Source organism: Rhea americana, unplaced genomic scaffold (assembly GCF_003343005.1).
Source record: "Rhea americana isolate MKP2758 unplaced genomic scaffold, rheAme1 scaffold_130, whole genome shotgun sequence".
In the NCBI taxonomy this organism is placed as follows: domain Eukaryota; kingdom Metazoa; phylum Chordata; class Aves; order Rheiformes; family Rheidae; genus Rhea; species Rhea americana.
In genome coordinates this window covers 763453-780396 of record NW_028185373.1, presented here as the reverse complement: position 1 = coordinate 780396, position 16944 = coordinate 763453, and the positions used below count along the sequence as shown (strand labels likewise).

At 43.3% G+C, this 16944-nt stretch overlaps 1 protein-coding gene across 6 annotated transcripts in view; it reads left to right on the top strand.

The window, feature by feature from the left end:
- Positions 1–16944, top strand: part of SON (SON DNA and RNA binding protein) — a 40300-nt gene that overhangs the window by 676 nt on the left and 22680 nt on the right. For 5 of the 6 annotated variants that reach the window (XR_014894902.1, XM_085297754.1, XM_085297756.1 and 2 more), the window contains exons 2-3: positions 1333–1499; positions 3960–15149. Coding sequence is in view for 5 of the 6 variants with exons in the window: in XM_085297754.1 (XP_085153880.1) it covers positions 1333–1499; positions 3960–15149 (11357 nt within the window). In the remaining variant the exon portion in view is untranslated. Of the gene's footprint in view, positions 1–307; positions 542–1332; positions 1500–3959; positions 15150–16944 lie in introns of those variants that run through there. The other variant, XM_085297755.1, reaches the window with a different exon arrangement.

Sequence of the window (16944 nt, the reverse complement as noted above, 5' to 3'; positions counted from 1 at the left end):
CGCGCGGCCGCCTGCCTGCGCGCGCGCGCGGCCGGTAAGGGGTTGAGGGGCGGAGGGGGGGGAAGGTGGCGGTAAGTGCAACAACATGGCGGCGCGGCGCGCTGCTGCGCGCGGAGGGTGGGGGAAGGGGAGCCGCGAACTTCTGCGAGACACGAGTCGGGCCCCCCCCCCGGAAACTAGACCGGGGGGGACGGGGGGGCGCTGGCGCTCTATGGTTTTTGCCCAGCGCTAGAGCGGTCATCCGGAGGCGCATCCTGCCCTTCCCGCGGGCCTTGACGTCATTCCGTTAGCGGGCAGCCAATCGGGAGAGGGCATAAAKGGAGCACGTCAGCAAGGACTTGCGGCCTCCAGTTGCGGCGGTGCCTTGTGGGATATCGGAGGCCTCGCGTCTGGGCAGGAAGGAAAGCGAAGTGTGTGGGGGGGGTGCCCGGTGCGGTAGGGCTGTCATGGCGACTAATATCGAGCAGATCTTTCGGTCCTTTGTGGTTAGCAAATTCCGGGAGATCCAGGAAGAGCAGGAGCAGCAGCAACAGCATGGCGGGTAACGAGCCTGCCCGGGCTGGCGGGGGTGCTCGGGCGGCGGGGAAGAGACGTAGCCGCGGCCGGGCCTAGGCCCCGGGGGGCGGGGGGGGGGGGGCGGGGGGGGGGGGGGGGGGGGGGGGGGGGGGGGGGGGGCGCTGTAGGGCACGGGCTCCCGCCGGGGTGGAGGGAGACGGGCTGGGGCCCGGGGCTCTTGCGGATCATTTCTGCGTAAACATGGCGGGGCCCGGGGGCTCGCGCCCTTGCGAGCGCCTTGAGCGAAAACACGGCGGGGGGGGGGGGGGGGGGAGGGACGGGCGGATGCACGCGTTGTCTCCTGGCGAACGCGCTCCCGTTTTCACTCACAGGTTTTCAGTTTTTGTCCCTTTTTAGGGGCGACAGGGGGAAGGCGAGGATCTGTTTGCTCGGTTGTTTTATTGTTACTATTACATCTAAGCTCGCCGAGTTTTTCACAGCCTTTTCTCGCAAAACGAGTAAAATCTGAAGAGGGTTGTGTGATAGGTGTTTATTTTGCGAAGAGAATCGAGTCTCTACACGTTTTTACATAAAGCACGGGGACTTGCTCATTCGCAAAAATGTTTGCTTCCCTTCTGCCCAATTTTCAGTCGTCTGTAACTGTGTTCGAATAAGTGAAAGTGAAGCAGAAGGTAGCTGTTTCACCAAAACCATGGCTTCTTCAGGAGGCTAAAAAGTTCTTTGAGTAGTTAACTATAGTAAATGCTTGTGAATTTAAAAATAAGGGTAAGAAAAACTCAAAATTGCCTGTATTATGTTGATATTTTTCTTGGTTAGTGGAAAGGTAGAAGGCCAGCCCAATGGTGACACAATCCCAGCTGAGCAAGCCAATCCTTCAGATGACACTGTTGCTGGTGCTGGGAGTCGTCAGAATGATCAGATAGTGCAGAAAATAGAGGAAGTGCTCTCTGGAGCCCTTGATACAGAGCTGCAGTGCAAATCAGGTAAATGAAAACACATTTGGCAAATATGTTTTTATTTAAGAAGATTGTTGTAGTTCCTAACGCCTAATCATTTTTACAGAGATGAAAGAGTACTTTCCAGTACTGCTTCTCTCACTGAGCTTCACCTGAAAAGCTGTATATTTATTGTAATGTTTATTAAGTATTTTTTTGTTTACTGTCGTTTACAGCCGTAGATTGACAAGGAAATGAGTAACCTAAAAATTGAAACTGGTTGATATACAGAAGTGTTACTTAGTGTGCAAAAAAGTTACTTTTCTTCTGATCTTTCTCAGTTACAATAATGTTAACAGGTATATACAATACTTGCAGACTTTATATGTTGGTACATCTAAAGACTTATGCTTTTTGTATATACCTACTTAATGGCCTTGATATAGAGTTTTAATTTGCAAAGTTGGTACTGTTACAGGTAGAAACTTTATTTGTAGCATTTTTTTTTGATTTGGTTTGTAAGATTGTTTTTTTTTTTAATCATCTATTAGAATTCAGAATTGTATGATTAACTGTCTGGCAAAGTAATCCTAAAGTGTTATTTTATAATAGTGAATAATGCCTGTGCTTTAAAAATGTAGGTATTCAGATTGAAGTCTTTCAAAGGTGATGAAAGATATGTGTAATATTCTCATAATATCAATAAATTACACAATTTATCGTACCAAAAAATTGCATACGAATATCCTTTCTCGTAGGACTAGTCCCTTCTATAAAATTCCCGAATCATTAGAGTTAGCAAAATGGAGGCTCTGATCATTGCATTTTTAATTTTTTGAAGTTCAGAAGTAGGTGGCTGCTGTGTATTTGGTAAGTATAGTTTCAAAGTGATTTGTAAAGGGCAGCATAGAAGATTGTGACAGGAATTGTTTGATTCAGAAACTTTTTATGCAAGTTTCTGGGATTCTCCTTTCTTTTATGCACAGTGGCTTATTTACCCTGAGCATTTTCAACACTCTTTCTTTGGATATGTTGTATAAACAGCACTTAGGCTAGCCTTGTGTGTGTGTGTGTGTGTGTGTGTGTGTGTGTGTGTGTGTGTCTGCTTCTGCCTGAGAAGAATGAGACAAGTAATACGATAGTGAGACATATTAGTGTGGTAGTAAATAAAGTTAGCCTATGATACGTGTTGCCACTGTTTATATCTAGAAAGGAGTTAGGTTGTTAGGCAAAGTTGGGATTATCTGAAAATGCTGTGTGTAGACAAGGTCATTTGACTCATTGTTCCCTTTTATAGCATTCAAGGGAATGTTGATGGAAACACTTTTTTTTTGGTTGTTTCTTATGTGTGTGTTTGTTTAAAGCTACCTGAGATACACAAATGTCTATGAGAATGAGATCTTAGTCATGTTTATTTAATAGTATTGCAGTTACCAACATTTTTTGAAGACTTTTTTTTGGTAGCTTTTATTCAAACATTACACTTCCTAATTACAGCCAGATTATAGTTGGAAAATCCATGTGGCTGCACTGGCCAGTATAAATGATCATGGTGAGAATAGCATGCAGGCAGACTTGAACATATAGTTCATATTTAGTCAACATTTTAACATGTTACTATAATGGGAGTGCCTGTTTCATGAAAACATGGTACTAGATCCAAAGAAGGAGAAGGAGGGAGAATGGAGGTACAGAGTTAAAAGAAAACAGAAACAAAACTCAAACTTGAGTTGTCTTCTTCCTGCTCAGCAGTTGCCTATCCCTGCAGTCACCTGAAGTCATAGAGTAATTTCCTGTTTGATGCAAAAGCTTTTTAAATGGTTGTAGTTCTGTGTTTGCTCATGGCAAACACAGTCAGTCTGAGCAGTTGCTTGCTTGCCACCCCTTAAAGCCTGCTAGGAGGCTGTTTCCCCAAAGATATTTGAAGATCTACATCGGTAAGTGAGGAACTTAATAAGTTTAGATCATTCTTAGTGCATTAGCCAGATTTGACTCACTGACAAGATGTGGTGATAAAGACTTTTTAAAGCGTAGCAGGAGCTCATGGTTCTGCTGGTCAGATTTTATACAGTAGGCATACCAGTTAGATGATTTTCCTGAAAGATATGAGATCTTATTTTAGTTACGTATGCAGCTTGATATAGTTTAAAACCACATCTTCAGCCTTCCAGGAGAATGTACTACCCAGTTGAATGTTGATAAAARTATATCCAAGTACTTCTTGGAAGGGATTGTGTTCCCACTGAAACTGTGTCACTGACCAAGAAGACTTAATTAACTTCTTGAAAGCAAAACTAGTTACTTTTTTTTCTCAAAGTGATTACTGGGAGAAAGCATAAGARAGAGAGCAAAGCTGGGAGTGTGTGTCAGTTGTGATGGTTTAAGCAAGGTGCGGGTTTCAGATTACAATTTTTTGTACTTCTGTCCATATACTTGTTTACTAGTTCAAAACCACATTTTAAAGGCTCTATCAATAACATTTACAAGGAAAATTTCATTTTCTTCTAGATGTAGACAAAGGTACTGTGAAAAATAGTTCCAAGTCTATAAAAAGAAGTCCTACTGATGGAGTTCAAGATGAAATTCCTAGGAAAAAAGCAAAGAAGAACAAGAAACACAAAAGCAAGAAGAAGAAGAAAAAGAAGAAGAAAAGGAAGAAAGAGAAAAAGCATAAAAAGCAGCCAAAAGAGTCAAAACTGAGTGCACGTCATGGAGAACATGCAGAATTGCAGCCTGCATCTCACTTGATGCCAGAAAATTCAAGCTCCAAACTGAGTGTACAGCATGGAGGATCTGGAGATTCAAATCTGGCTGTTCACATGCAGCCAGAAGAACCGTGCTTAAAAGTAAGTGAGGAGCTTGATAGACAAGCTTTAGGACTTGCTTCTCATTTGAGAGCTGATTCTCAGCCACCTAAGGAAGATCTCGGAAGTGAGCAGAAGAATTTGTGTGCAGCAGATCCTCAATTTAATTTAGAAAGCAGCAGATCTGAAATCCAAGAACATATTAGTATAACTCAAACTAAAATTTGCACTAGAGAAGAACAAATTAAAGAATTTCATGAAGGTGTTTATCCTGTAGCTGTTAGTATCAGTGGAAAGGGTGAATTTCATGTTGATACTGGAAATGATACGTTGTCTACCGTCCCATCTGGAGTTGCCGATAAATCTGAACTTCAGAAATATCCAGAAGCAACTTCAAAGGTAGTAGAAGCACTAAAAGGTTCAGAAGATGTTCTTAAGTCTAAAAGCACTGGGGAAGCTTTTGGTACAGCTCTTGAATATGAGACCAGGGAAGTGCTGAAGTACTCAGAAGCAGCTCTAAAATCTGTAGCACAGATGGGAACAAAAGAAGTAGAAATAAACTCAGAATCTGTGTCTTTGGCAAGTGATTCAACAGCAATCCCTAAATCTGCAAGTCAAGCAGATTTGAAAACTGTGAAGTTAGCTCACATGTCTGTCGCCATGGAAGAAGTGAAAATTCCAGAAGCAACTGAAGAATCTTTGCATATGGGAAATGTGAAAAGTGTAGAAAGATCTTTGGAACTGGGAGGTGTGACTGGAACTTCAGAGCCAGCTCTAAAGCCCCTAACTGTAGCTGGTCATTTAAGAGTGGCACAGGTCAGCCCTGTTGAGAGTGGGAATGTCTTCCAACATGTAGCTGTGATGGGGGACATGGAAGATAAAGAAACAGACCCAGGTGTGACTTTGCAACATGCAATACCTGTAGCAATGGCTTTAACCCAGGTGGAAGTGAAAAGTGCCAAAATACCCCTAGAACCAGGGGCTGTAACAAAGGTTAAAGATGTTGAACCAACTAGAGGCTCTGTACAGACAGAAAATGTGAAAGCTTTTGAAGAAGCCCTAGAACCAGTTGCTGTGGCAAAGAAAAAAGCTTTGGAAACAATTGTGAAACCTGTGGATATGATGGGAGCAAAAGATGTCAGAGCAACTCGAGAACATCTGGAAGTTGAGGTTATCAAAGATTTGGAAGGAACCACTGATTCTGCAACAGTGTTAAATGCTTCAGAAGTGGTCTCAGAGCGTTCAGTGACAGAAACAAGAACTTTGGATTTTGCAATTCCAGTAGAAGTATCAAACGTGAATGTGGCTCAAGCATCTCTACAAGTGGGAGGTGTGAAAAAAAACCAAGAGGCTAATGATTTGGAAACAACTTTTCAAGCTGTAGCTGCCACAGAATTAAAAGCAACAGTGAGCCAAGAGCCTCAGCAAACTAAAATTGCAGGAGCCCTAAAGTATGTGCCCTCAGAGGCAAAAGGTTTAAAAGCAATTTCAGAACATGTAGCAGTTGTACAGGCATTTGTCCCCAAACCAGCTCCAGAAATTCAGATGTCAGAAGGTTATAAAGGTCCGCAAGCAACTGTGGAAGTTGTGGCAATAGCAGGAATAAAAAGTGCAGGAACAAATCAAGCTGCTCTGCAAGTGGAAAATAATGCTTTGAAAATTCCGGAAGCAACTCCAAAGCCTGTAGCCATAACAGAGGCAAAAGATTCAGAGGGAACTTCATTATTGAGACAAGTAGAGGAGTTGAGAGAATCAAGATCTGAGAGTGAGTCAAATGTGAAAAGTTTGGAAGTAGCTCCCCTATCTTTGCAGAAGGAAGATGTGAAAGGTCTGGGAGGACTCATAAGACCAGGTTTAGCAGCAGGACTAGGTTCAGCAGTGGAGTCAAAAGGTTCAGAAACAAATCTGGCTTGTATGACAGGAGCAGAAGCAGCCTCAGATGCTGCTTTTCCTGCTATGAAAATTGGAGGTGAAAAACATCTGGAAAGAAGCGTAAGTTCTGTGAAAACAATGAAAAGTCTGGAAACAACATTAGTACCTCTAGTGGAGACAGAAGGGAAAGATTCAGAAGCAGTGCTTGGCAGAGCCAAGGGTGAAATATCTTCATCACATCTGCAGATTAAAGATTTAGAAGGAGATCCAGAATCTTTGGGTATGGCAAAGAGGAAAGCTTTGGAAGCGGTCTTTCAACCTGTGCCCCTTGTAGGGGCAAAGAGTGTAGGAGAAAATGTGTGTTCTGAAGCCAAAATTGGCACCCAAGTTTTTGAAGAAAGTCCAGGACTTCTGGACTTAGGAAGTTCAGAAAGAACTACTGAATCTATGTTTGCATGCGTAAGCATGGAGCCAGTTAAAGAGTCTGAGGTACTGGCAGAAGTGACACATTTGAAAACTGCAGCAGAGAGAGAACCAGAAGGTATGGAAACTATAGTCGAACCTCTTGTTACAAGCAGAACAAAGAGTTTGATTGTTTCACAGTCTGACAGCATGACAAATAGAGAGTTGGGGATAACCTCACAAACTGAGGTAACAAGAGAGATGGATTCTGAAATTACTACTAGATCTGTAAAAGTGATAAATTTAGACAACTTGCCAGAAGTTGAGGCAGTTTTAGAGGTAAAAGATGTGGAAGCAAGTTCAAAAACTTTACACTTAACAGAAGTGAAAAATTTGGAAATGGTTGTGGAATCTAAAACAAAGTCACTAACGCAAGACTTGGGAACGACCTTAGAATCTGAGATGACTGGAGAAGTAAAACATTATGGCGTAGCTACAGAAGATCTAAACAAAGCAAAAATGAAGAACAAAGAAGCAGTACTGGAACCTGTGCAAACAGTAATGGTGGAAACTTTGGAAGAAAATTCCAAATCTTTGCATGCAGAAGAGTTGGAGACAACTGTGGAATACAAGACTGGAAGTAAGCCAGAAAAAAATGAAACAATAATAGAATCCAAGACTGTCAAGGCAGTAGAATATTCCCAAACAGCTCCAGAATCTCTGTGTACAGCAACGATGGGCGATTCAGAAGCACTGTTAGAATCTTTGCCCAGAGTGGAAGAAAAAATGGTGGCATCAGAAGTAGTGACAGAAGTGAGAAACTTGAAAGGAAGTTTGGAATCTAAGATTTCAACAGATGTAAGAAATCAGGGACCCACTGTAGAATATATAATTGCAACAAGGAGGACAGGTACAAAAAAAGTTGAGTCTTCACATATGATCAGTTTAAAAGATTTGGAAGAAGCTTCAGGAAATGAGAAAGGAATGAAAGTAAAATATTTGGAGGCAGCATCAGAAGCTGGAGAAACGAGTTTTTTTGAAAGTAGGAAAGAACCTGCACTAGTAGAAAGGAAAGATTCTGAAAGAGTCATGGAGCCTGAGGTATGCATGAATACCCCAGATTTGGAAACATCTCAAAAATCTGAAGAAGCAGGGGTGATGAATGTTCTACAGGATGCTTCAGAAACATTCACAAAACAACATTCAGAATCTGTTTCAAAGGCTTTGCACACTGAAAAGCCAGAACACGTGCAAATAGTTTCAGATGCCAAACCTGCTGCAGAATGGAAAAGTACAGAAGAGTCTCCAGAAATCTTGAGTGCTGCTGAAATGAAATCTTCTGAAGCAGTTCCAAAAATGGGGGATGTGAAAGATTTGGAAACAATGCTAGAACATGAAGTAGCAGCGGAAGTACCATATCCAAAAGTAGCACAGTATCAGCAACTGGAGGATGTGAGAGTTCCAGAACAAACTCAGGAAYGTGAGCTACAGGTTGAGAAGAAAGATACTGAACAAACTATACAATCTGAGCCTTTAATAGAAGTAAGTGGTAAGCAGACTACTCCAGCATCTGTGGCAGGTCCAGAAACAGCTTTTAGTTCTTTACATGCATCAGATGAAAAAGACTCAGCAGCAACTCCTGAATCTGAAATCATTGGAAACCTAAAACACTTGGAAGCCAGTCCAGCTGATGTGGCAGAGACGAAAGATTTGGAAGCAGCTCCAATACGTGATGCTGTTGTAGAGCCGAAAGATTCAGAAGCAGCTGCAGGGACAGAGGCAGAGACAAAAGATTTGGAAGCAGCTCTGAGACCTGAAACTGTTACGGAAGAAGTTTCAGTGCTGGTGGCAGAGCCAGGAGAGTTGGAAGAAAGTCCACAGGCTGAGGCTGTAAAGGAAGCTGGACAGGCAGAAGAAGCAAGAGATTCAGAAACATCTGATGTGCAGCCTGATGTGGCAGCACGAATGAGAGAGACTCTAATGAGACTTGAAAAAGTTTTTGAAAAAAGCCACAGAAGTGATAAAAAACATGATGCAAAGAAACAAAAAAGAAGTCGCTCTAAGTCTCATTCCAGGTCTAAGAAGAGGAAAAAAAAATCAAGGTCAAGTTCTACTTCCAGGCGTCTGACCTCTAAAAGAGCACGTTCTAGGAGCAGAAACTATTCAGATTCGAGAAAAAAGCATTCCAAATCCAGATCCCGGTCTGTGGAGAAGAGAGAGAGGAGAGTGTCTTCCCGGAGGTCCAGACGCAGACGATCTAGGTCTTCTGACCGCTACAGATCTAAATCTAGATCAGTGGAAAAAACACTCTCCTCCCGAAGGTCTGGACGCAGACGTTCCAGGTCTTCTGACCGCTACAGGTCCAAATCCAGGTCAGTGGAAAAGAGCAGACTGTCCTCTAGAAGGTCCAGACGCAGACGATCTAGATCTTCAGACCGCTACAGATCTAAATCCAGATCAGTGGAAAAAACACTCTCCTCTCGAAGATCTGGGCGCAGACGTTCGAGGTCTTCTGACCGCTACAGATCTAAATCCAGATCAGTGGAAAAGAGCAGACTATCCTCTAGAAGGTCCAGGCGCAGGCGTTCGAGGTCTTCTGACCGCTACAGGTCTAAATCCAGATCAGTGGAAAAACGACTGTCATCCCGAAGGTCTGGGCGCAGGCGATCAAGGTCTTCTGACCGCTACAGGTCTAAATCCAGATCAGTAGAAAAAAGACTGTCCTCCCGAAGGTCTGGGCGCAGGCGTTCGAGGTCTTCTGACCGCTACAGGTCTAAATCCAGGTCAGCAGAAAAGAGACTGTCATCTTGGAGGTCCCGACGCAGACATTCCAGATCCTCTGACCGTTCTAAATCTAGATCCAGGTCCTCAGAAAAGAGGGGGGGCAAAGAATATTCCTGGAGGTTCAGAAACAGAGGGTCTGGTTCCTCTGATCGTTCAAAATCTAGGTCTAGATCTGTTGAGAAGAGAGGTCGGAAGGCATCTCTGCGCCGGTCTAAACGTCAGCGCTCAAAGTCCTCTGACCGTTACAAGTCTAGATCCAGATCAGTAGAAAAAAGAGATCGGAAGCAATCATCACGGAAGTCTAAACGTCAGCGCTCAAAGTCCTCTGACCGCTACAAGTCTAGATCTAAATCAGTAGAAAAAAAGAAGGAGTCTTCACGAAAATCTAAGCGTCGTCGCTCAAAGTCTTCTGAACGGTATAAGTCTAGGTCAAGGTCTGTTGAAAAAAAGCGCAAGGAATCTTCAAAGAAATCCAAACGGAAACGATCCAAGTCCTCTGACAGTGTTAAGTCAAGGTCCAAATCTGTGGAAAAAAGAGAGAGCAAGGTACCTGCAGTAAAGTGCAGTAGTAAGCATGTTGAGTCTTCTGAACATCAGGAGACAAGAACCAAATCTCCTGAAAAAATGGATGGTCCTGAACCTTCTTTGACTTCTGAAGGCAGCTTGTCAAAATCCTCTGATGGTCCTGTGTCAATAACTCTGTCTACTGAAAAAGTAAATGGTCCAGAGCTACCATTGACAGCTGAAAGCAGATTTTCCAAAACTTCAGATAGCCTTGAAACAAGATCCTCATCTGTTGAAAAAAAAGAGGATCTGCAGCCTTCTGTGATGTCTGAACTTGAAAGCTCCAAAGCCCCAGATGACCAGGAATTGAGATCTGTGCCTGTGGAAAAAACACAGGTTTCGGAGCTTTCTCTGACAGTTGAAAATGGGTGTTCTACCACCCTTTCTGACTGTGAGACTGAATCCATGACAGCTGAAAAAGCAGTAGTTCTGGAGTCTTCATCACTACCTGAACTTCCATGCTCTACATCCAAATCAAGATCGTCATCTGTTGAAAAAAGAGGAGATCCACAACCTTCTCTAATACCAGATTCTCAGTTCTCCACATCTGCTGAAAATGAGTTGAGGTCCGCTTCTCTCAGAGAAATACAGGGTCCAGATCCTCTCCTGGCATTTAAAAGTGGATGCTCTGTATCTTCTGATGATTACAACTCAGTCTTGTCCTTGGAAAAAACGGAGGTTCAGGGATCTTCTCTGATGTCTGAAAGTGTGGTGTCTGACTTCACTGATGGTCATGAATTGAGACCTGCCCCTTCTGAAAAAACAGAGCTTCAGAAGTGTTTGCCAATGCCTGAAAGTGGATCTTCTAAATTGGCTGACAGCCCTGAGTCAAGGTCACTCTCTTTCGAAACAGCAGTGGTTCAGGACACCAAACTTACATGCTCCACGTTCCCTGATGTCCAAGAGTCAACCTTCTTGCCTATTGAAAAAGGCAGGATGCAGGAGCCTTCTCTGGCTTCTGACAGTGAATGCTCTAAGTCTCCTAATAGACATCAGTCAGGATCCAGCTTTGCTACAAAAACAGATGAGGTTTCATTGATGTTGGAAGGTAGGTCCTTCAAGTCACCTGATGGACATGAATTAGGATCCGTAGCAGCAGAAAAAGTAAAGGCTCCAGATGCTTCTCTGTCAGTCAGACATGCTCCTATTGATGTCTCAGATGACCTCATGTCAGCATCATCTTTTGAAAAAGTGGAGGAGGTTGTTACAGCAGCTGTAGGGGAAAGCTACAAGTCTTATGAAGTTCATGAGTCCAGATCGTCTGTTGACAAAGATACAAGCAGTGTGGAATCTTCACAGGTACTTGAAATTGGCTGCTCTGAATCTTCTGGAATTTGTGGATCCCTGCCAACTGAAAAAATAGAGAATTTAGAATCTTTTTCGACATCTAAAAGTGGATTTCCCTTGTGCCATGATGGCCATGAGTCAAAATACAGTTTTTCTGAGAAAGTAGAAGGTGCAGGACTGTCAGTGGCACCTGAACTTAGGTATTCTGTATTTCCGGAAGGCCATGAATTGAGATCTGCTGCAGTTGAAAAGTTAGATACGCAAAAGTCTCCTCTTCCACTAGTAAGTGGATCCTCTGAATCCACTGATGTTTGTGAATCAGTAAGCCCTCTTAATGAAAAAATAGAGTCCCAGATGCCTTCTCTGACATCTGAAGGTGGGCTTTTCCTCTTGCCTGATAGTCATGAGTTGAGACCTATCCCTGCTGAAAAAGTGGAGGTGCAGAAGTCATATTTGGCATCTGAGCTTGTGTGCACTGTATCGCCTGATGGCTACAAGTTGAGATCTGCCTCTGAAGAAACACAGGTGCAGGAACCATCTCTGTTGTTGGAAAGTAGATGCTCTGTTTCCTCTGATGGTCATGAGTTGACATCCACTCCTGCAGAGAGAGTTGAGGTGGAGGGGTCTTCTCAAATACCTGAAAATGAATACACAATATCCGTTGATGGCCAGGAATTGAGATCATCCCCTACTGAAAAAACAGAGGTACAGGAACTTTATCTGACACCCGAAGGAAGATGTTCAGTCTCCCCTCCAAGCCAGGAGTTGCTGTCATCCTCTGTTGAAAAGGTAGAGGTGCAAGAGTCTTCGACATCTGAAAATGCATATACTGTATCCTGGGAGGGCCAGGAGTTGAGATCTAGCTCTCTTGAAAAAGCAAAGATGCAGGAGTCGTGCGTAATACCTGACAATGAATATGCTGTATCCACTGAAGATCAGGAATTGCTATCTTCCCTTGCTGAAAAAACAGAGGTACAGGAATGTTCTTTGCTATCTGAAAATGAATATGCTATATCCTCTGAGGGCCAGGAGTTGAGAGGCAGCTCTGCTGAAAAAGTAGAGGTGCAGGAACCTTCTTTGACATCTGATAAGGAATATGCCATGTTCCCTGAAGGCCAGGAATTACAGTCTACCCTTGTGGAAAAAACAGTGGTGCAGGAGCCTTCTCTAGTATCTGACAGTGAATTTGCTGCATCCCCGGAAGGTCAGGAGTTGCTCTGTACCCTTCCTGAAAAAACAGAGGTACAGGATTGTTCTCTGCTGTCTGAAAATGAGTATGTTTTATCCCCTGAAGGCCGTGATTTGACGTCCAGCCCAATTGAAAAAGAAGAATCAGAGGAACCTTCTGAAACATCTGAAAGTGAAAGTTCAATGTCCAGTGATAGCCAGGAGTTGCAGTCTACTCTTGTTGAAAAAACAGAGGTGCAGGAGCTGTCTCTGATGTCTGAAGGTGAATGTGCACTGTCCCCTGAAGGTCAGGAGTTGCAGTCTAGCCCTGCTGAAAAAGCTGAAGCTAAGGAACCTTCACTGACATCTGAAAACGAACATGCGCTGTCCCCTGAAGGCTGTGAATCAAGATTGACCCATGATGAGAAAGTAGAGGATATGGATTCTTCTTTAACATCTGAAAATGATCATTTGTCTTTTGAGAGTCAGGAGTTAAGATTCACCCCTGTTCAGAAAGCAGACATGCAAGAGCGTTCTCTGACACCTGAAAGTGAACGTTCAGCATCCCCTGATGGCCAGGAGTTGAGATCCCCCATTGTTGAAAATGTAGGTGATCTGGAACCTTCTTTGGCATTAAATGATACTGATGGCAGTGACTTGAAATCTATTGCTGTTGAAAAAATGGAGGATGGAATGCCTTCTTTAATGTCTGAAAGTGGATGCTTTGTGTCCCCTGACGGCTACAGTGTGAAATCTGCCCCTGGTGAAGAAATAGGGGATCTAGAGCCCTCTTTGATAGCTGAACGTAGACATTCTACATCCCCTGATCATGATAGCCATGAGCTGAAGTCTCCTGTGGAGGAAGAGTGTCTAGAGTCCTCTTTCACTTATGAACATAGAAGATCCATGTCTCCTGATGGTCATGACCTGAAATCTACTGTGGATGAAGAGGTAGAAGATACGGAGCCCTCTTTAACATCTGAACATAGACATTCCCCATCTCCTGATGAGCATGAATCAAGATCTACCATTGGTGAAGAAGCAGAGTACCCGGAGCCACCTTTGACAGTTGAACGTAGATGCTCCATGTCTTCTGATGGTCATGAGTCGAGGTCTACCACTGGTGAAGAAATAGAGGATGTGGAGCCCTCCTTGACAGCTGAACGTAGACACTCCACATCCTCTGATGAGCGTGAGTCAAGGTCTACCACTGGTGAGGAGGTGGAGGATGTGGAGCCTTCTTTGACAACAGAACGCAGACACTCCACATCCTCTGATGAGCATGAATCAAGGTCTACCACTGGTGAAGATATAGAGGATGCAGAACACTCTTTTACAGCTGAACGTGGACGTTCTGTGTCTCCTGATGGACGTGAGTCGAGGTCTACCACTGGTGAAGAAGCAGAGGACAGGGAGCCCTCCTTGACAGCTGAACGKAGACACTCCACGTCCTCTGACGAGCGTGAGTCAAGGTCTACCACTGGTGAAGAAGTAGAGGATGTAGAGCGCTCCTTGACAGCTGAACGTAGACACTCCACATCCTCTGATGAACAGGAGTCGAGGTCTACCACTGCTGAAGAAGCAGAGGATATGGAGCCATGTTTGACTGCTGAACACAGACGCTCCACATCCCCTGATGGACGTGAATCAAGGTCTACCACTGGTGAAGAAGTAGAGGACAGGGAGCCCTCCTTGACAGCTGAGCGTAGACACTCCACGTCCTCTGACGAACACGAGTCGAGGTCCACCACTGGTGAGGAGGTAGAGGATGTGGAGCCCTCTTTGACAGCCGAACATGAACACCAGGAGTCACTTTCCATGCCCCTTGAAAAGCTGGAGGGACAGGATTCCTTTATGCCTGAAAGTAGGCATTCTGAGTCTTCTGAATGCGAGAGATCTAGATCCAGATCTGTTGAAAAAGCATCTGACAAAGAGTCATCACGAAGATCTAGAAGTAGACGCTCAAAATCTCTTACTCGCCCGAAGAGTCGATCGACATCCATTGAAAAAACAGCAGACAAAGAGTCTTCACGAAGATCTAGACGTAGACGCTCCAGATCCACTGCTCGCCAAAAGAGTAAATCCACATCTGTTGAAAAAACAACAGACAAAGAGTCTTCACGGAGATCTAGACGTAGACGCTCCAGGTCCACTGCTCGCCAAAGGAGTCGATCAACATCTGTTGAAAAAACAGCTGACAAAGAGTCTTCACGGAGATCTAGACGTAGACGTTCCAGGTCTACTGCTCGCCAAAGGAGTCGGTCGAAGTCCATTGATAAAACAGCTGACAAAGAGTCTTCGCGAAGATCTAGAAGTAGACGCTCCAGGTCTTCTCAACGCAGATCCCAGAGGTATGATACAGAGTCTCGCTCTAGACGGAATCGCTCCAGATCAGTAACACGCAGAAGAGCGTCAAGATCAAAATCTAATCGTCGCTCTCGATCTAGTTCGCTGTCTCGTTCAAGGCACAGAAGGAGGAGTAGGTCGAGATCAGCATCAAGAAGACGACGTTCTTTATCAAGAGATAGACGTAAAAGATCTCAGAGAAATAGATCAAGATCTACTGATAGAAGAAGGAGAAGATCAGATTCAAGAGATCGTAGAATATCGCTCAGGTTACGTAGCAGGAGTCGAACACCTATTCGTCAAAGGCGATCAAGGTCGAGAGGAAGAAGACGGAGCTCTAGTAGGTCACCAATTCGACTGCGGAGATCAAGATCTTCAGGGAGAAGAAGATGTTACAGCAGATCACCTGATCGTCGAAGATCCAGGTCATCTGAATTTTCAAGCAGATCACCTAAACGTCTTACAGACTTGGGTGAGTAATAATTTTAACTTCATTAACTCCATGGTCAGGTAGTACTGATTGGTTTAAATGCAACCTTGTTTTAACACATCTCCTTAGCATTCATAAGGGATTTCTTGAATTGCTTTTAGGCAATGACTTTTAATAAGACAACTTTTATGTTGGAACTGAACCTATGCTTACCATTTGGATGAAAATTGCATTTAAAGCAGAGAGAGATCTTGGTTTTAAAGCTTTTATATAAAGGAAGTCTGCTGTAGTCCTGAGGAGTACTGCTYACTGTAATGTTTAAAAAAGGCCCAAATGCTCTCTGTAAGAGTTACGAATTACTAGTTTGTTTTTACTGAGAACAGACCGGACATGAAAGAGCATGCAAAAGTAAAAGCCAGTAGGGGGATTTCTTAGTTCTTTTGTCAACTATAATGCTTGTTTTATCTATTTCCCTCAACTATCTTGCCTCTTTTCCACTGTTATTTTTGCTACTCAAAGCTTTGCTATATGAAGAGGGGCATTGTTGAGCTTTTAAGATGTGATATAGATGATTTATGGGCTATGCTGTGTTCTTGAAAAAGATTGCTTTTTCTACCATTGTATCCTAGAATCCTTAGGTTTTCAGAGACTCCCAGCCAATACTGAATAATAGTATTGGCTATTAGAATAATAGTATCTTAACTCCACAGTATTGATTGGTTAAGAATAAAAAGTGTGCTAACTTGAGTCAATTAATAATAACATGGATGTAGCTACCTTGATTTAATACAGATTCACTGTGTCAATAACAACTGTCCTATGGGGATTTGTAGGTTGAGGTTTATTTGCAGGCAAGGCTTCAGGCTGCTGGCATAGGCCAAATGCTGGAGAGCATGGAAATGCATTTTAGATCAAGACTTTTCAGCTCTCATTTTGTGCTACATAGGAATGTGGAACATTCGAACTCTGCTGGAGGTAGGACCATAAACTGACAACAGGGATAGTGTTCTTCAGATACCTGGCCTGTGACTGAGGAAGCTCAGGGAAAAATAGAAAAGTAGTTAGATAATGAAAGTTAGGAACAGCGTTGCATTTTATTTAATTGGATCCCTGACATCTTTCATAAAACCACAAAGCTTTAGTTTTACAGATTGCTTCCTGAAGGGTAGGAAACCATTTTGAGTATTGAGAAAGTCGATATTCTTCAATTTCTTTTACTTTTGGATAATTAAGTGAATTTAGTCAAAAGCTGTGAGAAACTAATATATGCCCAGCGTACAGTAAATGAGCTCTTATTTTTTTGTGTGCTCTGCCCAGTCTGGAATACCTTTTGTCTTTGTTTCTTGTTTTATGTGCTTCATTTTCCACTTGGCTTTAGACTTTGCTCTTTGCTGTGGTCATGTGCATGTCAGTTATGCCTGCAGATGTTAAGGTAGACTTATACTAATAACTTAGGAGCAGGGACACTTGTTTCTGAAAAAAATCCCCAAACCAGCCGATTTGGAAATGAAAGTGAAAATTCTAATGAACTGCATCTGTCTACTGTGAATGGGGAAAGGAGAGGCCTTGTGGTTTTCTTAGATACTAACTTTCATGAGAAATGAGGTTCCTGTTGAGGCCTTGTGTGTATAATGTGGGAATGGGCCTCCTTTTGTTGAGCTTAGATTCTGTTTCTTTAAATTCTCTCTCATGAAGTTACCAAGGCTTCTCTACCAGAAGTATTTTTGTGCAAGACTTGAGAATTAATGGGCAGCTTTGAATCTTCGTTTGATTACTCAACAAATTGTAGGTATATAACTTTATTTAGGATTTTGGTAGACCTATGTGGTTACAGAGA